This window comes from Sorex araneus, chromosome 1 (assembly GCF_027595985.1).
Source record: "Sorex araneus isolate mSorAra2 chromosome 1, mSorAra2.pri, whole genome shotgun sequence".
Taxonomy (NCBI): Eukaryota; Metazoa; Chordata; class Mammalia; order Eulipotyphla; family Soricidae; genus Sorex; species Sorex araneus.
Genome location: NC_073302.1, coordinates 331,669,336 through 331,697,268, shown reverse-complemented (window position 1 = coordinate 331,697,268; position 27,933 = coordinate 331,669,336). Strand labels below are relative to the sequence as shown.

General features: G+C 43.2%; 1 protein-coding gene across 4 annotated transcripts; it reads left to right on the top strand.

Annotated features, from left to right (window-relative positions):
- SH3BP5L (SH3 binding domain protein 5 like) lies at nucleotides 1-26,770 on the top strand. Of its 4 annotated transcripts, none has more exons than XM_055123777.1 (7): nucleotides 1-703; nucleotides 1,183-1,773; nucleotides 8,566-8,628; nucleotides 9,538-9,666; nucleotides 12,178-12,339; nucleotides 14,040-14,213; nucleotides 14,914-26,770. In XM_055123777.1, the coding sequence occupies exons 2-7, from the start codon at nucleotides 1,588-1,590 to the stop codon at nucleotides 15,361-15,363; spliced, it is 1,164 nt and encodes a 387-aa protein (XP_054979752.1). In that variant the 5' UTR covers nucleotides 1-703; nucleotides 1,183-1,587; the 3' UTR covers nucleotides 15,364-26,770. The 4 variants fall into 4 exon arrangements, with proteins under 4 accessions (XP_054979752.1, XP_004618962.1, XP_054979774.1 ...); XM_004618905.2 differs by having other exon boundaries at nucleotides 1-861; XM_055123799.1 differs by lacking the exons at nucleotides 1-703; nucleotides 1,183-1,773 and adding an exon at nucleotides 3,522-3,578.
- Nucleotides 26,771-27,933: the final 1,163 nt, after the last annotated feature.

The following is a 27,933-nucleotide window of genomic DNA, read 5'->3' as shown; positions in this document are numbered from 1 at the left end:
CGGTTAATTGGTGCTCTGCCCGGGATCCTGAAGCACGCCCCGCACAACGTGGGCTGTGGTTCCTCAGAGGACACGAAGAATAAACCCCCAAACAAAAGGACGTTAGCTAGGAGAGGGTCACACTCCGGGTGGGGTCGGCAAAGAACAACACTGAAGCCCAGATCATTGAGTCCGCGATGCATAAGAACTCGACGTTTAAGTACTTGGCCACTGCTCTCCCAGCCTGACAGCCAGGAGGGAGTTCCCGGAACCGCTGACCTCACTTCCGGAGCTCGGCGGCGTCGAGGCGGGGCCGGAAGTGACGTAAGCCCGCGGCCGCGCCCGAAGCACTATGGCCGCGTCCACACCTGGGAGATGTCAGTGTCTGGTTCACAGTCCTGCTTGTATCTCGAGACACGCTTTCATCTGTCTTCCTGAGCTTTGACAGAGCATCATATACATTTCATCTTCATTCTCTCTTTTTGGGCTATGGGTTGGAGGCAACGGAAAGATCCCCAAAGGCGTGGGACACCATTCCCGTACGGAACCCCAAGGCAGGTGGCCTGGCGCGGAGCCGGATGCGAAGGCGGGACTCAGGCAGAAGGGCAGACCCATCGCGTGACGCACTTCCGCTTCCCCTGGCTCGGGCATCTGGTTGGACTACCTTGTTGCGGGTAGGAGGGAGTAAGCCGGCGTGAGGAGCTCGGTTCCCCGCCTGAGCACGGTAAGGCCTGACGCCGGGCCTCTGCTCCCGCCTGTGCAACATGCCCGGGGGCAGAGGCGGTTGGATTGTAGAAGAATGTGGGGCTGGAGACGAAAGGTTCAGGTTGTCTGCTGGGTTGCAGAGAGAAGAGGCGTTGAGGCGGGGACTGGAGTAACCAGGTAAACTGCAAAGCCTGACGCGGGTGGAGTCTGGTGGGTGGAGAACTTGGGGTGAGAGCAGGAAAGGGTCGTCTGGAAGTCGCGGATCGGGAGGCGACTGGAGCGAGCGGAGCTGGAACTTGCGGGAGGAGTGGGAGCTCAAGTCTTTGAAGCCTGACGAGAGAAGTTGAGCTGTCCTGGGGACCGGGGCGGGGTGGGGGGCAGGGAGTGTGGAAGTTCTTGGGAGACTGTAGGGTTGGAAAGAAATGATGACCAATATTTTGATAGTGACCAAGTACTTGGCTTTTTCTTTTTCTTTCTTTCGTTTTTTTTCTCCTGCAGCTTCCCGGAGACTCTCATTCCGCAGCCTCTGTTTGGGCTCAGCCTTCTCTCTCCAGCTGCCACCACAGCCTGGAGGCTTCAGCCCTCCCGAATGGTGCTCCTCTTTGCAGGCCTTGGCCTAAGATCCAGGCCCCTTTCCCCCCCTGCCTCGGAGCTGTTGCTCCAGCTCTTTCCTGGTAGACTCTCCACGGAGACAGAAGAATTTTTGCCCACACAGGCGTTATTTTTATAAACCTCGCGGCTGGCTCTGCCCCTAACAGTGTGAGGTTCTTCTTTGCCCCCTTTCTTCACTCTAAAAAGTGGAATCTTTCTTGTTACCTCGAACAAGGAACAAACACCCAAGTTTGGGACTAGGTCCCAGCATGTCACTCCTCTCTTGTGCATAGAAGGGCTCTGCCCAGCAGAATGGCTGAGCTCAGGGAGGTCCCAGGAGGGCGAGAAACCCCACAGGGGGAGATTCGACCTGAGGTTGTAGAGGATGAAATTAGTCAGAGCCCAGTAGCAGAGGAGCCTCAAAGAGACAGAAGCAACAGCAACCACGAAGCCAAATTGTCCCCAAGAGAGGAAGAAGAACTGGACCCTAGAATACAGGTGAGAGGATTTATCAGGGAAGATAGAGTTCAGTTTACCAGAAGAGCTGTCATATGATTAAGGGATTAGACTTATTTTCTCTAGTACACTGCCATGGGAAAGCAAATTAAGTTTGTCACCAAAATCTTTGAGATGTGTATGTGTGTGTATATATATATGTGTGTGTATATATATGTATGTACATATGTACATACATATATATACACACATATACATGCATACATATAGATATCTATAGATGTCTTTATCAATGGTTTATATATTTATACACACATATATGTGTATATATATAAAATTATATCATTATATATATATAATGATTTAGCACAATGATTCATGCTAAAAGGATTGTGTGTTGGAAAATGCAGAGAAAGGTCCAGTCTAAGTGTCCGTGGTATGTTGCTGAAGATTACTGAAGAAGTTAAGCAATAAATTGTCAACAGGTGCAGAGGGCACACTTTAGGGCAGTGGAAATTAAGTAGTTCTTTACAAATAAGCAGAGAGGCACTTGACCCAGAGATGTGGATGAGTGGAACAGGAGAAGTCCTTCGAATCTTTTCTCACTTTTTTTATTGCTTCCCCAGGACATTCACATAAAGGTGAACCCATGTCTTTTGAAGAGTGGGCATCATGCTTAGACTTGTAGGTCAATCTGATGTGTTTCTGGAGTTGTATCTGTTATGGTCATTCTCTAATACATATTCCTGAACCTGAGAGTGCTGGGTCACCAGGTGTGCTGATGACATAGTCTCGATGGAATTCACTGTCCTACTATAGGGAGAGGCAGGCTTCAGAAAGGAGTCTTGTGGCATTCAGCTATTCTGAGTGTGGGCTCTTCTGGATGAAGAGGAATGTCTTTTGAGGTTTCTTTTGGTGTTATCAGTGCACAAGACTGTGTTATCTTGATAATACCTTCAGAATTAAGTGGATGTTTATTTTTCTGGATTCTCAGTACATCCGTAAGTGTCTATTCACAGATCCATCAGAAGCCATTATGGAGCTTTAAAAATACAAGACACTGCGCCCCACTCAGATAGGTGAATTCTGCCAGTCTGGGTAGGGCAAAAACTGGTTCTGAAGGAAGTTTGGTAAATCCACTGGGCCAAAGACATCCATCAAAGCAGAGGCCTGTTAGTTATTTCTCCAGGAATTCCCAGATATGTGTCATTAGAGTGAAATTTTCTAACCTGATGTATAGGGTTTCTTTATAGGCAGGAAACTTGTATTCTCTTTTTTGTGTGTGAAATCCCGCTATAAGTTGGCAAGAACCTAGATCCTAGCTGTCTCAAGTGTGCTGTCCCCTAGGGAAGACCGTTGTCTGGTTCCCCATGTTCTCTGAGAATTCAGTTTCGTGAGAATGTTTTAGAGGAAGAAAGAAGGATGTCACTTGGAGGGTCTGGGTTTATTTCCCTGTGACTCTCTACTTCCTTTGTAAATCTATTCTTTCCTCAGTGAAGAGGTTATATTCACTCACCATTTTTGAAAAATATATAATTTATGTGTTTACAGTGTGTTGATGATTTTGGTTTTGGTGTCCACCTCAACCACCACCACCACCATGAATTACGGGTGACCTGTAGGAGACATGTGGGAGCATCAGTAGCCTTGAGCATCCATATCTGTAGCTGAGTGAATGCATGATTCAGGAAGGTCACTCTACTTGCTGACTGCACACTGAATGGATGATGCATGCTGACTCAGACTTCATCCTTCTTGAATTCCATTTCAGCCAAGTGCCAGGAATCTCTTACGGAATAAGCCAAATGGACTGTGTTGCCAGCTGCCCAAAACAGAGCTCTGGTGTGGTATAGTATTCTACCAAACTTTGGACTGCTCCGACCTGGTTGTTCTCTCCAGAATTTCTTTCTCTCTAGTTTGCTCTGCTCTTCATTCTTGTCCTAGGACAAAGACCTCTGAGATACAAGGACAGACATCATTTACAAAAGACTATAATTGCTGGAGCAATCATGTGGGTGTGAGTTAGCACATAAAAAGATAATGTCTACATCCATTTGGAGTAGTAGCTAGAGTTCTTCATATTCTTTTTCAAGTGATGATTCCTTCTTCTGGTGATACTTTAAAGGACTGAGAACATTTCGGGTCATAGAACCAAGATTCATGGACTACTGGATCTTCTCCAGGATTATTATAGAGTGATTATAATTATTATAGATTATTATACACCTATTTTTATAGGTGTATGCCTATTCTCTCTGAGGTCTGTTCAGGGATATCCTTACAGTAGTAAGTAGTAGCCAAATCAAAGATTGGGTCCCAGAAAGTATTTTGTCCCTGATTGCCCACCTCAGTTTTTCTTTTTTAGCAATATGAATTAAGAAAAGAAAATTCCAGTGGGAGCTACTAAAAGTACCAGTTCATCTTATCTCCCAGATATTCTGAAACTCAAGTAGTCCAAGTTGAGCCAGGGGAAGCTGTTCCCACAGAGAAAGATACTGCCTCTTACTTTGACAAGGTATGGCTTTTTGTGAGGATTTGTTAGGATAATCAGCTAAAGGTGATGTCCTTGTTTGAAGATGCTGCATTGGTTGCTACTGCTTGCTTTCTTTTGGCATATTTGGAGCATGTGGTTCTAGATTGGCTTCTTGTCTTTCAGACTCTAGGTTGACTACTCAGATTTCCATTATACATCACAGTATGGGAAGCCATGTGCCAAGTTGAAATGTGCTATGAAGGACTGCATTTATGACATGAAAATTGTAGTTAAATCAAAGAAAGTGTTAGCACGTTGAAATATAAGCTTGTGGCTGTATTGTGTTAAGCGAAATGCATATTCTTATAATTTTTATTTGCTTTTGCTTTTTTCAAAAGTGTGGTTGCTAGAAAACGAAAAAATTCCTTATGAGATCCCTAAGTTTTAAAAAAATTGAATCACCACGAGATACACTTACGAAATTGTTCATGATTGGGTTTCAATCATACAATGAATGTTCCAATACCCATCCCTTCACCAGTGTATGTTTCTCCCCACTAGTGAATCCAGTTTACCTCCTGCCCCTGCCCAAGCCTGCCTCTATGACAGACACTTCTCTTAATCCCCCTCTCCCTACATTCCTCCCTACTTTTCCCCTTTTAGGCTGTTTATATCACTTCCTTTCAGCACTCAGTTTTTGTTCAGAGTTATTCTCATGGTCTCATTTTCATAGTCTCATAGTATTATTCTGTTGTAATTACATTCCACCACCCTCCCTGCCTCCAACTGTGGCAAGCTTCCTACCATGGACCAATCCTCCTTACCCTCCATTCTACTGTCTTTTATATTATTCTCATACTATGATTTTGTTTTGTTTTGTTATTTTTAATCCTGCAAATCTCTGTATCTTTCCTTCTGTTTCACTCAGTGTCATAAACCCCATGTCTATCATGTATAAGCAAATTTTACACTTCAATTTTCCTAACAGCAGCATAGTATTCCATTGTGTAGATATGCAATTGTTTCTTTCTGCATTCATCTGTTCTCAGGCACTTGGGTTGTTTCCATATTCTGGCTATTGTGAATAGTGCTGCAGTGAACATAGAAGTGCAGATGGATTTTCTGCATTGTGATTTAGGTTCCCCAGGGTATATTCCCAGAGGCAGTGTTGCTGGGCCATGTGGAAGCTCAATATCTTGTCTTTTGAGGCATTCCCGTATTGTTTACCCCAAAGTCTGGGCCAGTTGACATTGCCTTCAACAATGGATGAGAGTTCCTTTTTCCCTCATCTGCCCCAGCACTGGTTGTTCTTGTTCTTTCGGATGTGTGCCAGTCTCTGGCGTGAGATAATATCATATTGTTGTTTTGATTTTCATCTTCTTCATGATTAGTGATGTAGAGCATTTTTTCATGTGCTTTTTGGCCATTTAAATTTTTTTTTTAAGGAAGTTTTTGTTCATCTCTCCCCATTTTTTGATGGGGGTGGAGGTTTTTTCTTGTAAAATTCTACCAGTGCTAAATATATCTTTGATATTAACCTCTTATCAGATGAATATTGGGTAAGTTTTCTCTTTATTTTGGCTGTCTTCATATACTGCTCATCATTTCCTTTGAGGTATAGAATCTTCTTAGTTTAATGTAGTCCCATTTGTTTATATTTGCTTTTACTTGCTTGTGAAGTGGTGTTTCAGCATGGGTGTCCTTATAGGGACTTTATCAAATCTGTACAATGCGTTGAGATGTTTTCCCATTTTAATGATATTAATCCTCACATTCCTTGAGCAGAGGTTATGTTTCCATTTCCTCATGTTCTCTTATTTTTAGATTAGTGTTTGTAGTTTTGTTTTGTATAGTTCTTTCTCCTCTTTAGTTAAGCTTCTTCCGAGTTACTTAATTTTCTGAGGCACAGTTGTGAACGAGATTGTTTTTAAAACATCTTTTTCTTCTCTTTCATTCTTTGTATATAGGAAAGCCATGGAATGTTGCTGATTAATTTTGTAGGCTGCCACTTTGCTGTAGGAATCTGTTATTTCTAGGAGCTTTTTGTAGAGTCTTGGATTTTCTAACTATAATATCATGTCATCCCCAAGTAGGAAGAGAGCTTGACTTCTCCTTTTCCTTTCTGTTGCCCTTGATTCTTTCATTTACCTAATTGATATGGTGAGTACTTATGGTACCATATTGATTAGAAATGATGCAAGTGGGTAGCCTTGTGTTGTGCCTGATCCTTGAAGGAATGCTCTGGGTTCTTCACCCCTTCCCCCACTACCCCACTGAGTATAGTGTTTGGGATGGGCTTGTTTATATGGCTTTGACTATATTGAGGAAAGTTCCTCCAATTTCCATTTTGTTGAGTGTTTTTTATCATGGATGAGTGCTGGATATTGGCAAGCTCCCCATGGTGTATTCGATATGCCAAAAACAGTAACAATGATGGGTCTCATTCCCCGACCCTTAAAGAGCCTCCAATGCGGCACCGTTGGGAAGGACGAGTAAAGAGAGGCTGCTAAAATCTCAGGGCTAGGACAAATGGAGACGTTACTGGCGCCCACTCAAGCAATCGATGAACAACGGGATGACAGTGATACAGTGAGTGCTGGATCTTGTCAAATGCTTTCCTGTGTCTATTGATGTGATCACAGTGCTTTTATTTTTTCATTTATTGATTGTGTCTTATGTTGATTGTTAAACTATTGTTGCATCCCTGGGCTGAATTCTACTTGGTCATGATATATGATCTTTTTGATGAGTTGTCATGGTATATGATTTCTGTTTGCTAGTATTTTGTTGGGGATCTTTGCATCTGTGTTTGTCAAGGATATTGGCCTATAATTCTCTTGTGAAGCAAGATAATTTTTATTGTACAAGATTTGCTTAGAAAGTTGTGAGAGGAGAGAAAGAGGGGAAATAATGTGCTTAAGAGAGAACACTAGCTTCTCCAGAGTAGAAAAGGCTAGCAGAGAGACACAGAAACAATCAAGCAAGATAAATGTTCAAGGATGAACACAGGATTGAAGAACAAGTTGTTCCTGGTTCTCTTATATGTTTATTTCTTTTTTCTTTTACTTTAATTAGGACATATAACTTTGATTCCTGATTTTCACTTGACCCAAATCTTCTTGGGCATGAGGAAGAGAAGAGACTTAAAAGAACTAAAGTGCCATGATATGTTGAGTTGTTGGAAGCACTATATGAGGTGAATGGGAGCCAGCACTAGTGTTTTCTGCCAAGTACAAATTTTCTAATGGTTTTGACAGCAGGTAGATACCAAGCTAAATCCCGCTGTCCTGTCTAGGGACAAAGGACTCATGGAGGAGGGTCCAGTAGCAAGCTCAATACAGGCATTTTCTCAGAAGTCTTCTTGGATTACTGGTCTCCAAGCTCCCAGAACTTGGTTAAAAAAGGCCACGAAAGGGTATTTGAGGTCAGTAATTACCTCCCTGCTCTCTTCCATCCCATTTAGAAGCCCTGACTGGTTCTGTGTTTCTGGCATCTTCTCCCCAAGAAATGTCTTTTATTTGCAGTAATCTTGGGTTAGTGGCAGAGGTCTTGTCCATCACGTCCTCATGCTTCTGTGTCCTGTCTTTCTCTGGGATCTACCCTTTCTTCTCCCACCTTGAGAAGTATGGACAGCCTCTGCTTTTGTGTTCATGACCCCTCCAGCTTTCTCCACAATGCTCAGATCTTTGTCTTGAATAGAGACCAAGTGCTGCTCCAAGGGGTTCCCTCTGCCGTTTTGAAAATCAAATATGCCCTCCCCTGTGCTCAGCCTCTTTTGTTCTCACCTGACAGCCTGTCTGCCCCAGATACTTGCTCTGCTTTTGATTTCCTGGCCTGGTAGTAAGTGCTTTGGGTATCCTACCCTGGCCTGCTGCTGCCAAGTAGTGACCCTGTGACACTCACCTTGCCCTTCCCTAACATAGTTTTTAATATCAACAGGATCTGCTACTTACTAATTAGACCACTGAGATTATCAGGTTTTACAGTGCTGAGCTATGATCAGTGTGTGGTAAATATGTACTTGGGGACTTGTTCTCTCTGAAACAGACTTGTATTCTGAGCAGACTCCTGCCTAGGTTGTGAGCACACTCATACTCTGGCAGTGCAGTCTGAGGGAGAAAGCTGACTTGCTTTCACTTGACTGTGTGCATATGAGCATTCCTTTCTCCAAACCTGGCACAGAAGGATGGAGCTATGAGGATTGTAGCAGACTGCATATGCTTGGTCTCCAATAGAAGATATTTAACTACGTCCCCTTTCATTTCTTTCCTTTGCCGTTTGTATTGGTCTCCCTGTAGTGTACTCCCGTTCCACCAGTTTCACCTAAAGTAATGTCCTTCTATTGCTCTTTTTTCTCTTAGGAGGAGCTGGAACATCTGAATCAGGCCAGTGAAGAGATCAACCAGGTGGAGCTACAGCTAGATGTGAGTTGCATTCTTTCCTCATGTCCTTGAGGAAATATCAGGGTTATTAGTCTGCCTGCCTGCCCGCCCACCCGCCCGCCTGCCCTCCCTCCCTCCCTCCCTCCCTCCCTCCCTCCCTCCCTCCCTCCCTCCCTCCCTCCCTCCCTTCCTTCCTTCCTTCCTTCCTTCCTTCCTTCCTTCCTTCCTTCCTTCCTTCCTTCCTTCCTTCCTTCCTCCCTCCCTCCCTCCCTCCCTCCCTTCTTTCCTTCCCTCCCTCCCTCCTTCCCTTCTTCCTTCCTTCCCTCCTTTCCTCTTTCCGTTCCCTTCCTTCCCCTTCCTTCCCTTCCTCTCCCCTCCCCACCTCTCTCTTCTACTCCTCCCTCCCTCCCTCCTTCCCTCCTTTCCTCTTTCCATCCCCTTCCCCTTCCTTTCCTTCCTCTCCTCTCCCCACCTTTCTCTTCTACTCCATCCTCCCTCCCTCCCTCCCTCCCTCCCTCCCTCCCTCCCTCCCTCCCTCCCTCCCTCCCTCCCTCCCTTCCTCCCTCCATTCCTACTTTTGTTTGCTTGCTTTTGACCTTTGGGTTACACCCAGAATTCTCAAAGGTTGCTCCTGGCTCTGCAGTCAGGAATTACTCCTGGTGGCTTTGGGGGACCATGTGGGATGCCAGGGCTTGAATCCAAGTTACTGTACTGTACTGTACTGTACTGTACTGTACTGTACTGTACTGTACTGTACTGTACTCTACTCTACTCTACTCTACTGTACTCTACCTTCTACCCTCTACCCTCTACCCTCTACGCTACTCTACACTACTCTACGCTACTCTACTCTGCTCTACTCTGCTCTACTCTGCTCTGCTCTACTCTACTGCGTCAGCCCCTCTGTGTTTCTTATGTCTTCTGTCTGTAACATCCTTATTCCTTTCTTAGGAGGCCAGAACCACCTATCGGAGAATCCTACAGGAGTCAGCAAGGAAGTTGAATACACAGGGTTCCCACTTAGGGAACTGTATTGAGAAGGCCCGTCCCTATTATGAGGCTCGGCGACTGGCTAAGGAGGTTTGGCTAGCTTTTCTGTCTCTGTGAAAGACCCTTTATTATTTCTTTCTTCCCTTTGATTCATGTGCATCTTTATTTTATTTACCTCTTCTGTGCTTTACCCATCCTCCTCCCATTTTTTCATTTATGTAAATAATTAGATTCACTATTATAAACCTAATTTTTACTAAAGCTGTAAAGCAAAAAAAGGAGGCAAGAAAAGCAAGTTGTGCTACATACATATTCAAAATTTTTGTTCTGGAATGTAAAGTCAAGTTGATGAGCTGACAGATAGTGATGACAGCATTGAAAGAGTTCATTACATAAAGTTCCTAAAAGGAACCACAAGAGTGCATGCATGCCATCCATACAGAACCACTTGGAAAAGTAGCTGGGCTGATCAGAAGGCAAGAGGAGAAAGCTTATATTAGCCTCCTTGATTTTTTAATTATTGTTTTTTTATTAGACAAGATTAGCAACTTTGAACAACCTTAGGATTGGATAGTTTGAATAGTGGTCTCTGGAGTGATCTCTAGTTTTTTGTTTCTTGACCCTGATGTCCTTTAGGGCTGGAGAAATACTTGTCTGATGTGTGAAGTATAGAAAAAAGGTGGTAAGATTTGGATGGTTCCATGTTTAGGAAAATTGTGTTTACAGAGTTTACTGACTTTAAGAATTTGCTATGTCTGGGAAATTTGAAATGGAAACCAAGAGATCAAAGTATGGTAGGGGAAGGGTGGAGGAGTGATAGTACAGCAGGTATGTCATTTGCCTTAGATGTGGCCAACCTGGGTTTGAGCCCTACACCCTGAGCCTACTAAGAATGGTCTTTGGGAGAAAAGACCAGAATGGGGTAAATCCTGAGCACAGTGAGATGGGCAGGGGGGTGCGGGGGGGAGGGAGAGGTGAGAGATGAGAATGAGATCAAAGTATTATAAAACATAGTAAATAAAGAACTGTAATTAATACAGCAATAAAACTTTAATTTTTTGAGGGTTTTTTTTTTGTTTTTTTTTTTTGCTTTTTGGGTCACACCCAGCGATGCACAGGGGTTACTCCCTGTGCAAGGCAAATGCCCTACCCGCTGTGCTATCGCTCCAGCCCCTGGAGGTGTATTTTCTATCAAAATAACACTGTAGCAGATTTTGGGACCACAGAGATAGTGCTTAAGGTGCTTACTAACTATGCAGACTTCTGTCCCTATTTGATCCTCAGTACTGCATATGGTCTCCCGAGCACTGCCAAGAGGTCACCCTGGGCACAGAGTAAGTCCTGGGCACAGAGTAAGTGCTGAGCACAGCCAGGTGTGGCCCAAAAAAGAAATTTTATGCTAGAATTTTTTTTTTCTTTACAGTGCCAGGAATTGAACCCATAATTGCATGCACTATTTCAGGGCCACATTCCTGACTCATTTTTGCTATTTTTATTTATTTTATTTAGTTTGATACAGTTCCATGTAAGTAAAGATATTTGTCGCACATGCTCGCACACATACATGTGTGCTTGCACAGACACACACAAACACACAAAACTTGTTTGTTTTTTAAACCACTCCCAGAGGTACTGCAAGGTCTCTCCTGGTGGTGCTCAGGTGGCCTTGCAGGCTGGATATTGACGCTGGGCCTCCTGTAGGGACAATGTGTGCTCTAGCCCATTGAGCTACCTCTGACACCTCCATACCATCGATTTTTGAAATTGATGATGAAATTTGAAAAATTTACCTTGGGTTAGAATTTATTTTTGTTTCCCTGTTTATTTCATGTTTTCTTTTTGGGTCACACTACACCCAGTGGTGTCCAGAGTTTACTCCTGTCTCTGACTCACTCCTGTTAGAGCTCAGGGTTCATCTGGGATTCCAGTGATTGAACCCAAGTTGAGTGTGTGCAAGGCAAGTTCCTTATCCATTGTATCCATTGCATGATTCCCCTCCCCCATGTTCTCTGTTTGTTTTTGGATAAATATGGTTATGATGAGTATCAGAGCAATTGTCTGATTTCTTCAGCTTGCTTCCCTGCACTGGACTTCATGATGTCCGGGGTGAATTTTCTATAAGATTGATTCCATGTTGCAAACCACCTTCCCTGTATTCTCCCTAGGACAAAAGACCAACATTTTTTGGTTGTAGTTTTTGGACTATAATAGTAGTGCTTTGGACTTACTCCTGGCTCTGCACTCAGAAATTACTTCCTGTGGGCTCCTAAGGGGTATATAGGGTGCCAGGGATTGAACCTGGGTCAGCAGTGTGCCCTTCCTACCCAAGACCAGACACTTTGGAGAGTGCTAGGTTTCACACACTCATCCTGCACTGGTGGTGTCATTTTTTAAAATCTGTATTTCTATATTTAATGTTTCTTAATTAAGACTGAAGCCTTAATAAACTCTGTATAGAGTTGCTTTCTCAGCATTGATCCTTAGAGCAGCCTGGGTAGTGCAGGGGACATTATCATGTGTCTTCCTCTTTCCCTTATCCTTACCCAAGATAGTCTCTGGGGGCAGTTGGCAGTTCCTTATCCTTATGGTCTTCTCCTTCAGGCCCAGCAGGAGACACAGAAGGCAGCACTACGTTATGAACGGGCTGTGAGCATGCACAATGCTGCCAGGGAAATGGTGTTTGTGGCCGAGCAGGGTGTTATGGCGGACAAGAACCGGCTGGATCCCACGTGGCAGGAGATGCTCAACCATGCCACCTGCAAGGTGAGTGGGCCCATACCAGCAGGTCCTTTGCACTGGTTCTGGTGCCTCCTTTGCTGTCTCTTCATCTTATCAACCTTCTTACTCTTTCTCCTCTCTCCACCTTTCAGTTTTGACTCTAGTTTCAGGCAAAACCTATTTCTTGGTCTCAGCCCTCCTTGACCTCCAGTGCTTCTCACATATATTTCCATATCACTTAATAAAACTTTCTGGGCATCTCTTCTTCATCCCTTACCTCCAGATGTGGGACTAGGCTTACAGAATATGCTGGATTCAGTAATTGCATTTTGTTATGGTTAGCTGTGACCTCCTCAATTCTGTTTTCAGAATGTTCTACATTTTCTTGATTTTGAGTTGAAGAATTTTTGTATCATTGGTTAACCCCAAGGAGACTGGGGATCAAGAAGAGCCCGGTATTAACTCTAGTCTTCCCTCTTCACCTAGAGATAGTACAGCAGGTCGGGTGCTTGACTTGCACATGGCCAACACATTCCATATCCAAGCACCTCAGTTAGGTCCCCCGAGCTCAGCTAGGATTGATCCCTGAGCACAGAACCAGGAATAAACAAAAACCTTTTTTTGGTCTGGTGCCGGACAAGCACCAGAACAAAAACAAGGACAAGACTGGTCCACTGGCTGTTACAAAAAAATAATAACAATTCTGAGGACTGGTAAGATTTAAAATGATAGCACAGGCAGATCTAGTGTCTGGTTAGGGTATATTTCCATATTTCCCTCTGTTTTCTCACTTTTTTTCCGAATGAGAATAGACTTCCTTCATAAGGACACTAATCCAACTTATGAGAAGTCCTTCCTCGAGTTAATTACTCTCAGAGGCCCCACCTCCAGTGTTTTCACTTGAGGGGCTGGGACAGTTTTCTCATAGTAGGCAGTCCCATCCTACTGGGGAGGGGAAGTAACCGGAATTATCCAGTGGAACAGGAGTAGTTTGGGGTGTAATTGGGGTTTGTTTGTTCACTTAAAGAAGATAGATTTCTAGTAGGACAGTAAGGGTATTTTTTTTTTTTATTTTCTCCTGAAAAGTGAGGCCAAATAAGTTTGGAAAACTTGGGACTAGAATTGCAGTGTGTAAATTTTGTAGAATGCTCTTAATCCTGCAGTTCTATTGGGAGGGCCCTGTTTGGTGCTTTTTGGTGTGTTCGTTGGTCATGCCTCACATACAGCAGCTCTACTTGTACTTAGCTCACAGAAGTAGAGCATAAGACTCAGGGAGTGGTGGTGGTAAAGTTTTGTTTTTGCAGTGTATGACAGGTTCTAATGTGTATCTGCCCACAATGTGGTTGGAATAGCTGCCTGCTGCGGTGACGCTCTCACCTGCTCCCTGCTCCAGTGGGAACACCTAGAGAACTGAGCGCAGAGTTCTGGCTTCCTTAATGGGGCTTTTTCTATCCTATCACCCTCAGCCCATGAAGCCCCTAAGCACAGCAACGGTGGCTGTTGTAGTTCTGGAGCTGCCCCACACCCTCATATGTAGTAGAGAGAAGCCTAGCCCACTCTGCTAGCAGCAACAGAGCCAGTGTGTGAGCAGGTCAGGGACTCACTGTGCTGTGTCTTCTACAGGCTGGTGAGAGCACCTCAGGGTATAGTAGGAATGGCGGCCTGGGAAAAATGACAGGGCTAGGAGATGAGGAGATGAGGGTTCCGGCTCAGTGATATGTCTCTTTGCCCTCTGCCTGGGCCAGGTAAATGAGGCAGAGGAGGAGAGGCTTCGTGGTGAGCGGGAGCATCAGCGAGTGACTCGACTGTGCCAGCAGGCTGAGGCTCGAGTCCAGGCCCTACAGAAGACACTCCGTCGGGCCATTGGCAAGAGTCGTCCTTACTTTGAGCTGAAGGCCCAGTTCAGCCAGATTCTAGAGGTAACAGAGGGACATGGGAGAATGGGTGGACTGGGTGAGGACATGTTACTCGGCTATACTTCATACCAGTGTAGAATACATGCACTCAGCACAGCCTTGTAGAGTGAGAGTGGCGTTAGGTTGGGGTTGGTGCTGGGATACTTAGAGGGATGGAGTGCATACTTTGCACGTGTAAGGCCTGGGTTTTTCTCCAGCCCTGCATGGCCCCCTGAGCCCCACTGGGTTAGGACTTGGTGTCCCCAACACTGCGTAACCGGAGCTGTACTGCCTACCAGTTGGCTGGGAGTGGCGGTAGAACCCTTGAGCACTGCTGAGGAGCCCTAGTTTTCCCCCCCAAAGGAACAGTAAATGGGAAGTAAACGAAAGTGAAAGTGAGGATGAGGGACACCAGGATGAATGGGGAAGAGAACTATCTAGACAGAGAAAGGGAAAAACAGGAAGAAGAGAAGGAGTGTATGGGAATGAACACCTCGGAAAAAGATCTAGAATGTTTAGTGTAGGTTAGGAGCAGGATAGGAATGCTGGAGAAGGGGGAACCTAGGAAGAAAACGAGGTGAGTGGGGTGGGGTGAGGTACTGCAGGTTTCTGTTAGTTGGGGAAGGCTGATGCTGTAAGAGAGCTAAATCAGGCTGACAGGATCTGCCATCTCCACAGGTTGTGGAGAATTGCATGGTGGGTTACTTTGTCCCTTCCTCTACAGGAGCACAAGGCCAAAGTGACAGAGCTGGAGCAGCAGGTGACCCAGGCCAAGACCCGCTATTCAGTTGCCCTGCGCAACCTGGAGCAGATCAGTGAACAGATCCATGCACGGCGCCGGGGCCTGTCACCTCACCCCCCAGGCCAGCGGCGCTCTTCTCCTGTAGGAGCTGAAGCTGGGCCTGATGGAGGCGAGGAGGGGGACAGTGGGATTATTGAGGGGGCCCAGGGAGGGGGCCTGGACGAGGGTCACCTGGACACCGACACCCTGAGCCTGCTGAGCCTGCGCACTGTGGCATCTGACTTGCAGAAGTGTGACTCTGTGGAACACCTGCGGGGTCTCTCAGATCATACCAGTCTGGATGGCCAGGACATGGATCATCGGAGTGGGGATCATCGGGGTAGCTACAGTGGAAGCCATGGGGGCCGACATCAGCGCAGTGTCAGCCTATAGCCCTAGACTTAGGGAAACTGGTTTGTGTCTTATCAGCCCACACAGGGTTGTATCAGTCTCTGGTTTGCTCTGCTCTGGTCCTTGCTTACCTCAAAGAGATCAGGTCAGATCTCTTCAGAAGGCTTGTCTCTGGTTCACACATCTCTTCAGCTGTTGACTGCTTACAGTCAGAAACCCTTTGCTGTACTCTTTCTGATATCTCTCCTTTCACCTTTCTGGCTTTTTCCCTCAGGGAACTTGTGTTGGAAGGCAAATGGAAGCCATCAGAGAAGGCTTGGCTTCTTGGCATCTCAGCCCCATTCTGAATTAATGGACAAATGCCTTTCTATAGTATTAGTCCTCCCATTATCTTCTCTAGTAGGGGCCCTGGAGATGCTGCTGACCTCTTCTGGTGCCCTAATCCTTGTCTTTGGTCCCAACTGGTCCTTTTATTACATTTAGATGTACTATAAGATTATGTTCTCTGGAAGACAGTACTCTTCAAAATGTGCTTCTAATGACCTAAGCCACTGTCCTCTGTGTATCTTAAGGCAGGGCTTGAAGGGTGCCAGTGTCAAGAGTAGTGGATGCTCAGCCCCACTGTCAGCTTTAGGGTACCACCATCTCCAAACAGTCTCCAGTGAGTAAGGCAATGGCCCAGCTAGACTGGCCCTTAACATTACCCAGGGTGCTAGTAGATACCTAACAAGATTAATTGTATAGAGATTTAGTGATGTGCTTCCTGATGGTTGATATCCCTGCCGTTTCTGCTATGGAGTTCCTAGACTGAAGATAAGCACCTTCTGCAGGGAGTATTTGGAAATTGGTGCTTAACTGCTCTCATTGTTCCCCAACCATACCATAACTACTCTAAATCTCTTGAGGAATGCACAGGTCTGGCTCTCTGGCCCTCTGTGATACAAAGGATTGGCCTGCAGTGCCACACTGTCCACAGGGAACAGCTCTAGGTATCTGTTGCTCTTTGGATGTGTGTGGGGATAAAGGTATAGAAAGCACATAAGATCTGGTTGCCTTGGAATAGCCAGTCCTTCTGTCTCATCTCAAGGCTGAAAAGTGGGATCTTGACAAAGCTCCTACCTAGCTTGTGTATTGCTGCGATCAGTTATGTGAGAGGGTGTTGCCAGATGGCCGTGCTCTGAATCACAGGTTAGAGGTGGATAGGAATGGGGGAAAGAAAGGGTGGAACATGAGCATATGTGCATGCATAGGCCTCTGTGCGTGTGCGTCCCTCTTTAAATAAAATATTGTTTATCTAACAGTAAAGTTTATTTTCCTTGTCCAGGAAGAAAGAAGGTGAAAGAGATCAATATGGAGAAAGGGGAAAGAACAGACTTGGTTTATGGAGGTTTCTTTTGCTGAATTGGTCAGGAAAGACTCCTCTGGAGGTGAACATGGCCATGGGAGGAGGAAAATTAAAAATATTGTGAAGGTGGCTCATGGTTACCAGTAGACACGGATTGTGAGCTATCTGAGAATGGATGGAGATGTTGGAAAGCTAAAGCTTTATTGTTCTCTGAATGAGGTGTGATGGGTGTAAGAAGCTGTGTTTGGAGTCTGCAATGGTTGCTAGAGCCATTATGGTAGCCTAGGTGATTGATGAGGGTGCTGGAGGAGGAAGACCCTGGGCATGTCTGGATGTGAGCATGAAAGGAAGGATATAAATACTGTTGTGGATTTTAACAAAGGTGTGCATTTACATATGATGCCAAGTTATACTTGATTTCATTGTCTATGTAAGATTAAAATATAGATGTAATTCCCTAGATAGGGCTTCACCAGTTGAGTGGGAGGGCTTTACGTGCTTTTGTACTCACAGCTTCATAGTCTGTGAAACATATGGGGAAATCTTCAGGGAAGGGATGAGAACTTGAGCTATGGAAGTGGAGATCTGGAGAATGGGGTATTTACATGTTAACTAAAATATCACTGCCACCTAAGAGAAGGAATAAAACATATTTTTTAGAGGTTTTTTTTAGTTTGTTTGCTTTGAGCCACACCTGGCTGTACTCAGGACTTATTCCTGGTTTTGTGCTCAGGGATCATTCCTGGAGGACTCAGGAGACCATATGGGAGACTGGAGATCAAACCCTGGTTAGACATGTGCAGCAAGTTCCTTGGCCCCTAATTTTCAGAATTTTAGTTAAGGGCTGCCTAAAGAAAACTAAAACATTTCTGATTTTTTTTTTTACCTTACCCATAAGGCAGTTCCAGAACAGGTGGGCTATTTTCAAAGGAAAAGAAAATTATAATCTTTTAATGTAACAGTATTTTTCTTATTTTTCTTTAAAGGGCCTACGTGAATTTCTAATATCCTGGCTGAGCAAGAAAATGCATATTTTGAATTGAGATCTATATCTTGGAGGTGGGACCATTCTAGGTTTGAGGAAATGTAAATAAAAGATAAACATTTATGTAAGAATTTTAGTTATATGAATATTTGTCTGGTATTTTTTGTGGGTGTTTGGGGCCACACCCAGCTGTGCTCAGGGCTTATTCCTGGCTGTGCACTCAGGGATCATTCCTGGAGAGTTCAGGGGACCACATGGGTCCCAGGGATCTAAGCCAGGTCAGCCATTTGCAAAGCAAGCACCTTCACTGCCCTACTATCTCACTGCACAGCTGCTGCTGCAGCTCCTCCCTCTCTTCTTCCTTCTTCCTCCTCCTCACCTTCCTCTTCTTTCTTCATTCTTTTTTCTTCTTCTTTTTTTTTTTTAAACGCAGGAGGCCACCATACTATTATAATACAGGTGGGGTGGAGTAGGATTAGTTGTAGCACCAATCAGTCGCCCTGCTCCTTACAGCTATTGTGGTTGTTCTTTAGGGGCTAAAATGTAGATGAGCTAGGGCAGTGGAGATTGTCAAAGCTTTTTATTTTATTTAAATTTTTTTATAGAATCACCATGAGATACACAGTAAATGTAGAGGCTAAAGTGTAGACGTGCTGGGGCAATGAAGATTGTCAAAGCTTTTATTTTACTTTATTTTTTTTATTACATCGCTGTGAGATACACAGTTACAAAGCCTTTATGATTGGGTTTCAGTCATACAACATTCCAACTCCCGTTCTCCACCAGCACACTTTTCCCACCACCAATATCCCCACTACCTCTCCCACCACCCTCAACGCCCTGCCTGCCTCTATAGCAGGCACTTTTTTTCTTACTCTTTTTTTTTTTTTTGTGGGGGGAGTGTATTTTTGGTGTAAAAGCTTTTAAGAAGAAAATTTTTGTTTACTTTGCCTGGAATTGACTCTAAAACCTGAAATTTATCTCTTCTGTGCTCCATTTTTTTTTCTATAGACTGAATTCCAACAGAAGTGTGCGTACATTAGAGCTAGGTGAGGGAGGAAGTTGGGAACCTGTAAACTCTGTTAATACAATAAGGAGGACTATATATCTCAAATGAAGGCCTAAAGGGATAGAGTAGTGACCCCAGAGGGTCAATTAGGGGCTACTGGTACTGAACATTCATTTTAATAGATCCTGATCATGCCCTAGGATTTCCTTTTTTGAGATAAGTCAGTGTCACCTGGCAGATAAGTGATAATTTTTTTTTTCTTTTCATGGAAAAAGCAAGTGCTGCTACCGGTGAGCATGTCTTTTGGGCTTTTCATGCTGAGACTGCAGACTACTCCCATCATTTTCTGTCAGTGCAGGGACCAGTAAAGAAGTACCCCTTGTTTGCAGTACTACCTATCAGATGGGGCAAGAATGAGAAAATCCAGGAGAGTTAGTGGCTCCTCTTCTAGTAGAAGGGAATAGCCAATACAATCAGTCTCCTGAGCCCTGTCCTAGTAGTAGTGACTTGAACTTACTTAGTACTTCTCTGCTAGGCATATGTATGTTATGTGGTACTTAACACCAATATTGCCTTTTCAAGTGCCCAGACTACCTCTAGCCTTACAAAGGATAATGGGACAGCTGAACTCTATAGAGTTTCATACTTGAGTTCTTGAGTGAATGATCTCATAGAAACTAAAGGTGTGAAATTATAAGATGTGGGTAGAGTCACCTCTTAGGAAGTTTTATAGGAGAGAAGTGCTGAGATTTATAAAGTTACAAGGAATATCAGAGCTGCATCAAGAATCAAGGTCAATTAACCCTAAGAAATTTTCTTTTGAAATAAGCAAGAGATAGATTCCTGGGGCATATGGAGTCTTCCTATTTTTTGTGTATTGTCACATACACTAAGTGATAATAACTTGTTTTGAATTTCTTATCCAAGTATGCTTCTGACCTCAGTTCCAGGCATAGAGAACCTACTTAATAGATACCTAGTTAAGTTGGATTTTGTGTCTCTGTCTTCCCATCTCCCAACTTCCACCTTCTGCCAGTATATATATATATATATTATATTTGTATATATATTATAATATATAATATATATTACATATATCTCCATGGGATGAGTTCTCAAATTTCTCTATGCTTTGATAAATGAGAAAATGTAGGTGTGCTTAGCACAAAACTGTTCAGTGAATGTCAGCCATATACTTGTTAGCTGTTTGCAACTTGTTAATACAGCGAGGAGAAGTGTGTACATTGTATGCACGGAGGCTTTTCATAAAGATCTTACTGAAGATTATAATTTCTCCCTCCTGGACTTTATTTTGTCAAGCCCGACAGTCTTTATCTGCTAGTTGCTATGTGTCCATTTTACACATTGAGTGGCTTTTCTGGCTGTTCCATTATACTCACGTCATAACAGTGGGCAGCAGCAACCTGAAATCTGGGTTTAATGCACAATGTCTATCTCAGTTCATGGTGGCATGGGAGGTCAGATATATCCAGCATAATTAAATTGTTCATGCATGAACCTCTTGTATCCCTGAATTCCCTTGGAATCAGCAACTAAGTGTAACAACTGAGTCACTTGTGCAACCACTGCCATTTTAGACCAAATCTCTGCAGCTCTTTTTCTCAGTTCACCTCAGTTCACTTCTGAGTGTCCATTGTTGTGTTTTTTTTTTTTTTTTTGCTTTTTGGGTCACACCTGGCGATGCACAGGGATTACTCCTTGCTCTGCACTCAGGAACCACCCCTGACTGTGCTCAGGGGACCATATGGGATGCTGGGAATCGAACCTGGGTCGGCCGCATGCAAGGCAAACGCCCTAACTGCTGTGCTATTGCTCCAGCCCCGTGAGTGTCCATTGTTACTGTCTTTGTCAGCATTCTTTTAGATTGCTCTCCTAGGAAATTTCTTTGGCTTTGCCTGCCATAGTGACTTAAGACATAGGCCTCTGTACTTTTTAGCTTCGCTAAATGGAAGGAATCGAGTCCATTCCACTGATCGGAAAATGGGTAGGTGTAGTTTTTTACTTAACTGGAACTTCTAGAGTAGAAAAAAAACCCAAAATCTGGTAGGTTTTCTTAGGAACCATCAGAAAAAAAATAACACAAAATACACATAGGTGACAGGTGATTCAGGGCAATTGAAAAACAAAAACAAAAAAACGAAGGCTGCATTTAAAGATTGCTCAGGAGTTTAAGGCAGATAGGAGGCTTTGAGCAGGAGACTACTCTGAATCTCTGAACTGCCCATTCATCTCAGGCTGGAAAAATGTGACAGTAAGCTCCGCCTTCCAGTCCTCTTACCCCTTAAATTTACTCTTCTAAAACCAGTCCTGAAATCTGGCAGGTCCCATGTCTCCGCTAGGGTATGGCACGAAGCAGTTTCCCCCCACCCAGTACCTGCTCCACTTACTCATTTATATCTACACTGCTTTTGATACAATTTTTGCTTTGGCCCATTAGAATTTTCCCTTTGGTTGAAGCCTGGCTGATGTTCTGTTTTCTGGAGAAAGAAGTACTTTTTTTTTTTTTTTTTTTTTTGTGTGTGTTCCTTTATTATCTTTTCCATTATCCTCTATCTTTTTTTTTTTTTTGATTTATTTATTTTTAATTAGAGAATCACCGTGAGGGTACAGTTACAGATTTATACACTTTTGTGCTTATACTTCCATCATACAAAGTTTGGAACCCATCCCTTCACCAGTGCCCATTCTCCACCACCCGTAAACCCAGTGTCCCTCCCACCCTCCCCAATCCCATCTCCCCCCCACCCCACCCTGCCACTGTGGCAAGGCATTCCCTTCTGTTTTCTCTGTCTAATTAGCTGTTGTGGTTTGCAATAAAGGTGTTGAGTGGCCGCTGTGCTCAGTCTCTAGCCCTCATTCAGCCCGCAACTCCCTTCCCCCACATGGCCTTCGACTACAATGTAGTTGGTGATCGCTTCTCTGAGTTGACCTTTCCCCGGAACGTGAGGCCAGCCTCGAAGCCATGGAGTCAACCTCCTGGTACTTATTTCTACAGTTCTTGGGTGTTAGTCTCCCACTCTGTTGTTCTATATACCATAGATGAGTGCAATCTTTCTATGTCTGTCTCTCTCGAGAAAGAAGTACTTTTTACCCCCGGCATTCTACCAGGGTCTGAATTAATCCCCCCCTACTCAAGTTCCCCAAGTCTCTTGAATAATTGAACTGGCTTAATGTCACCCCTCATATCAGCCATACTGTCACTCAGTGTAGTTTGGTAGATGTATGTGGAGTGCCCATGTGTCCTTTGATTTAAATTGGACCTTGAGTATGAAAGGAGAAAGATGTAACCCAGGTCAGAAAAGTATAAATCACGTTGTTCCAGGAAGACTGTTTTGGCTACTGCCTCGGGGACTGTGCAGATGAACAAGATTCTCAGAAACTCTGGCCTGATATTCCAGTTTGCAAGGAGGAGTAGTGACAAGGTTATCTAAAGCATAGAATGATTATACAACCAGTGGAGGAGGAGTAATGTGAGAGATACCTTGGTGAACATTGTGAGGGGTTATTTACAAGGAGTTTGTGGTCAGAGCATGGGAACTCCAATACAGGGTAAGCCATGGGTCCAACCAGAGGTAGGTGTGAAATGAGGACCATCTGCTGTAGTCAAGAAAGTTGGTATGCAGAATGGGAGTTTCTCCTTTGAATAAGTAGATGCCGAACCAGCTGATTTATTCATCAACAGAGTTGGAAGGAAAGGGTATTAAAATGATCTCCCCCATTTATACTTTTAGTATGGAATGGGCCATGGAATTTGTTGAGAAGAAAAATTTCTTCCTTAAGGTGCTGCATCATTGTACATGCCATACTTGGTGGCCTGATCCCTTTGTTGTTCATGGGGTGGGTATGCCCAGGGAGATCAGAACTGGTAAAAACAGAACTTCAAAAGTAAAAGCGTATGTTAAAGGAAGGCAAGGACAACTGTAGAGTAGAGAAGATATCACACCCCCAGAATTAGACTGCAGGTCATTCAGGATGAAGTGCTTTCAACTGGTTTTGGGAAGCTGACTATAGGTTGTTTATTTCCCCTTCTAAACTACCTCTGTTTGGATCCGAGGGTTATTGTGAACTTGTCAAGGAGAAGGACTTTCAGTCTTGGGGATTTCTTTGTCCTCCCTTTTAGTCAGGCCTCATCTTCTGGCCATTAGTGATCCCCAGACTGGGTCTTCAGCTGGCAACAAAATAATTCTGTTTCAAAATATGTCATACTGCTTAAAAATATTTCTTTGTTTATTTTACTTTTTTTTTTTTGTAAATCTTTTTTTCTGAATTTTACTACCATGGGGCCGCTTATTTGACTTCTTTTCTCACCCTTTCTTTCCTCCTTATGACTTAAGTAATAGCATACAAAAGGTAAGGGTCCTTTCTGTGCCCATATGAAAGTTCACTTATGCTAGGACACACCCTTCTCCTAAGTAGTAGGAATTTTCTACCTGTATGCCTATTACCACCCAGTTTTGCTCAAAGCTTACGCCTGACTCTGCTCTGGGATCACTCTTGGTGATACCTGGGGAACCATAAATGGTCATGGGGAATCAAACCTGGGTCAGCCACATGGAAGTCAAGCCCACCTTGCCTACTATACCATTGCTTCAGCTCCAGTAGTAGAAATGATAGAGCTTGGATGGCTCAGGGAGATCTGGAAAGAATAATGGAAATTTCTGACATGAAAGACTTCTTGGTGGGAAACTCTCTGCCACTGTATAGTGAAGAGGCTCTCTTTTAATATCACCCCTTCCATTTGAACCTCCTGTTACTTCTGTAGTTTTAGCCTCCACTCTTGGAGAGAAGGGCAGAGATCTTCTGTTTCCAGAATCGGAATGTGTAGTTCCTTCACATGCTTGAAAATATGTTCAGTATCTTCAATTCTATGTTTACCCTTTCTACTTTGAGAGGGCGTTTTGATGTCTTCAAACACAAACCCTTCCATTTTCTTCAAAGTTGGATTTAGCAGAAAGAACCCATTTTAAAGGGATCTGTAAATAGCAAGAATGGCATGAGGCTTTTGAATGGTCTCCATTAGAGAAAAGTCACTGTGTCATCTCTCAAATTACACCAGGTAAGATTGGGGGGAGGGGTGTCAGGTATTTACTTTTTTTTTCTTCTAAATTTAATTAGTTTTTTTTCAGTGTATGTTCAGAAAGAATCTAATAAAAAGGAGAATATAGGAGGAAGGTAAATTGATCTGGAAGCATAAATGGAACTTGAGGGAAAGAAAACACTTAGACACAGGAATTAGAAAATGACTGAGCTGAAGGAGACATAGAACAGGGTCAAAAACGGGAGTTATGAGCACTTTGATGGTGGTGGGTTGCAGTTACCTGGAATAAGCCATCCTAAGCTGATGGACTAGTACATGGCTTTAATATCTTGTGCTTACGGAAGTGGAAGTGTGTGCAAGCAGGATTAGTGAGTAAGCTGAAGTAGTCAAGCAAATATGGGACTAGAGCAACTGGCTGAATCTTGGGTCTTAACTGCACCAACTTTATCAGGAGGAGATTATTTACCATACATAGCAAAGGCACTTAAAGGAGTAATTTGAGGCTTCCTCCTTCAAGCCCTTATTCTCCCTCAAACATATCTCTCTTGCTTGTTTCTATGTCCCTGATTACTTGCCTGCTTTTAAGCAGCAAGCTAGAAAATGTTCTCTGGAACGTATATTCATTTTCTTCTTCCCCACCCCTTCTAAGTAAGTTTTGTTCAATAAAAATTGTCTTGCTTCACTAAAATAATAATACTATGAACACAGTCAAAGATTGGGGGATGAAGCTTCTGTACTGGCATGAAAGTGATAACTCAGATCTGCTTCAGTTGTTTCCCTGGAGATGGCCATCAAATTGTCCAGGCCAACTTAAAGATCCACTTTAGCTTCCCACCCAGAAGAGTGGTGGGGAAACAATTTTTTTTCATTTTCTTTAGTGAGTTCACGAAGCTATGTGTGGGTGCTGCAATATCGTGTGTGCATTCTGTGGCTGAGAGCCGCCTCCCATCTTCCCCAGGTCTCCCAAGGAGAGAGAGAGAGACAGGGACCACAGCCTGATGGAGAAAATGGCCCATTTAATGCAGAGCTGCTAGCATACTTATAGAACATCTAAAGGGGTCATAGGTGTAGGACTGCATGTCTCTTTGATATGCAAAGGTAAAACGTTCCATTAGAGGCAAATCTCTGGGGGAGATAAACTCAAGGAGATGCTCTGTCTTCCAGGGATAGCTATATTGCTTTTCTCTTTCCCTCTAGTTATATACATATATATATATATACACACACATGTATATATATGTATGTATATATATACACACACATATATATCAAACAATTGGCCAAACAGTTCTACTTACCAATACTTGTAATTTGGATAAACACAGTAGGAAATAAAGATTCTAAAACTTAGTTCTATGGGCTCTGAGAGCAAGCTAGGATTTTACTTTAAATCCATAAATCCCAGAATAAGTCCTCAGGTCAGTTCAGCTTGTCCTTCCCATGGGGGTCCTATGTCTTATGTTATGATAGCTTGCATCAAGACCATGCATTTATGCTTTCTAGAATGTCCCATTTCAATGCCGGGGTAGCTTTGCCATTTGCCCCGGATCCATCCCAGTCCCACAGCAGGATCTCCCTTTGGGGAGTGTTTGGAACTACAGTAACTGACGACTGAGTCAAGTAATTATGACATATCTAGAAGTAGATATATTTTAGAGTCAGTCAACTCCCCAAAATTAGGAGCATAGCATTAATGGTCTTTCTGTGTTTAAGCAAAGAATATTGCTCTAGAGTAAAATATGAAAAGGCTATAGGGGAAATAGAAAGGCAAGTAATTCACTACAAATACAAAATCCAGAATTACCAGAAAGTTTTGGCTTATAAGTAACCAAGATTGACTTGGGGAACTGTGACAGGTGTAAAACACAAAGGAAAGGTTAAAGATAAATTCAGAGAATGAGGGATGCTCGCAATAGCACTGTAAGGTTTTCTAGTAGAAGGAAATGGGGCAATTCACTGATTAAGCCTAAAGCACTTAGGGTTATTATTCAACACTTCAGTGTCTTTTTCTTCATTTACTCCAGACCCTCCGTCAACTTAAATCATTTCAGCACTCTGAATAAAAGAAAATTACCAGTTTTCAGGACTTTTACCCACAAAAAGTGAGATTAAATAATATAATTTGTTCACTTTAAAAACACTGACTTTCTGTCTATTCAACTTTGGTTGAATCGCCAAGAAATAAATGTATGGAAGGAAAAAGTAAAAAAAAAAACAAAAAACCAAAAACAACCACTGACCTTGGGGCCAGAGAGATAGAGAGGTGGGTAACGTGCTTGCAGTCAACCTAAGTGCAATATCCACCAGGAGTCATCCCTGAGTATACTAGTGTAACCCCAAGATAGAAATAAAGCATAAACTTTTAGATCTATATAGTTTTCTTACAGAGGTAGTTACAAATGTAAAGGAAACATTACATTTGAATTAAGATGTGACTATATCTTTTTGTCTTTTGGTGAGATCCAATACCCTGGCTGATCAGAGAGTGCTTTGCACTTTGGGGTTAAGACAGGTCTGAGCAAAATGTAGTCCTTGATTTAAGAACTTACTATTCAGGGCTGGAGAGATAGTACAGCTGGTAGGGCACTTGCCTTGCACACAGCAGACGGGTTTGATCCCAGCACCCAGCACTATAGTGCCTCAACTAGGAGTGATCCCTGAGTGCAGAGCCAGGAGTAAGCCCGGAGCATAAGCAGATTTCATCCCCAAACAAAACAAAATCAAAATAATAACTTATTCATGATATATTTTCTAATAGATACCAGACTTCAAGGCGTGCTTGCTAGCCTTTTCACAAAAATGACTTCCAATAGGAGGATGAAATAATTTAGGTTAGAGTTTACTCCTGTGCCCAAGGGGTATTTTTCTCCTTTTGAAAGAAGAAAGATTTTGGAAGAAATTGTTTTGAAATTTTAAATTAATCATTTAATTAATAAAATATGTTTATATTTAATTTAATTAATAAAAATATTTTAAAGTTTTCCTTACAATCATGCTGTATGATCAGACATACAACCATGAATTGCTAGGTATGATAGATTTGTAATTACAGACCTGACTCAGTATGCATTTATTTTCAACTTTAGAAAGATTGTGAGTTCACAAAGTAAAATGAGGGGGTTGCTGTTGCTGCTGTTATGCTTGTGTATCCCATGGCTCATACCTGCCTCCCCAACAGAGAGATGGGGATGGAGGACCACAGCCTGATGGTGAAAATGGCCTATTGAATGCAGAGCTGCTAACATAGTTATAGAACATCTAAGGGGGCTTTAGGTAAGGACATAGGTGTGATTGATCATTTGCATAAACTTTTGGCAGAGGAAATTCTCTTGGGGAGATTAACTCAGGGATACACTGTCTCCCAGGGACATCTACATTTCTTTTATGTTTCCCTCTATTTGTATATGTTATCAGCACTTGCAGTTGTTTGGATAAACACAGTAAGAGACAAAGATCTCAACACTTAGTTCTCTGGGCTCTGAGAGGAAGCAAGGCTTTTGCCATAAATTCCACACTAAGCCCTTGGGCCAGTTCAGCTTGTCCTTCTCCATGGGGGTCCTTTCCCTTAAGTCATAACAGCTTACATCAAGATCATGCATTTATGTTTTCTAGAATGTCCCATTTCTATGCCAGTGTAGCTTTTTTGCCACTCGCCTCGGGTCTATCCCAGTCCCACTGCGGGACCTCCCTTTTGGGATGTTAGGAACTATAGCAACTGAAGCCTGAGTCAAGTAATTATGACCAAGTAATTATGCCCAGGAATAGATAGATTTCAGAGTCAGTCAACTCCCAAATATTAGGAACAAAGCATTAATGGTCTTTCTGTATTTAATCAAAGAACATTGTTCTATAGTAAAATTTATAAAAAGACTATAGGGAAAATAGAAAAGCAAGTACCAGCACACAGCACTTCAAATACAAAGCAGTACAAATACAGAGTTCAGAATTACCAGAAAGTTTTGGCTTATAAGTAATCAAGACTGACTTGGGGAACTGTTACAAGGAGAGGTAAAATACAAAGGAGAGGTTAAAGACAGACTTTAAATTAGGGATGCTTATCAAGGGCAGAGAAAGCTTCTCTGGGAGAAGGAAAAGGGGCAATTCACTGATCAAACCTTAAACACTTAGAGTTAATATCCAACAAAAAATACTTTTTTTTTTTTTGATATGTCATTTGTGCTAGAGCGATAGCACAGCGGTAGGGCATTCATCTT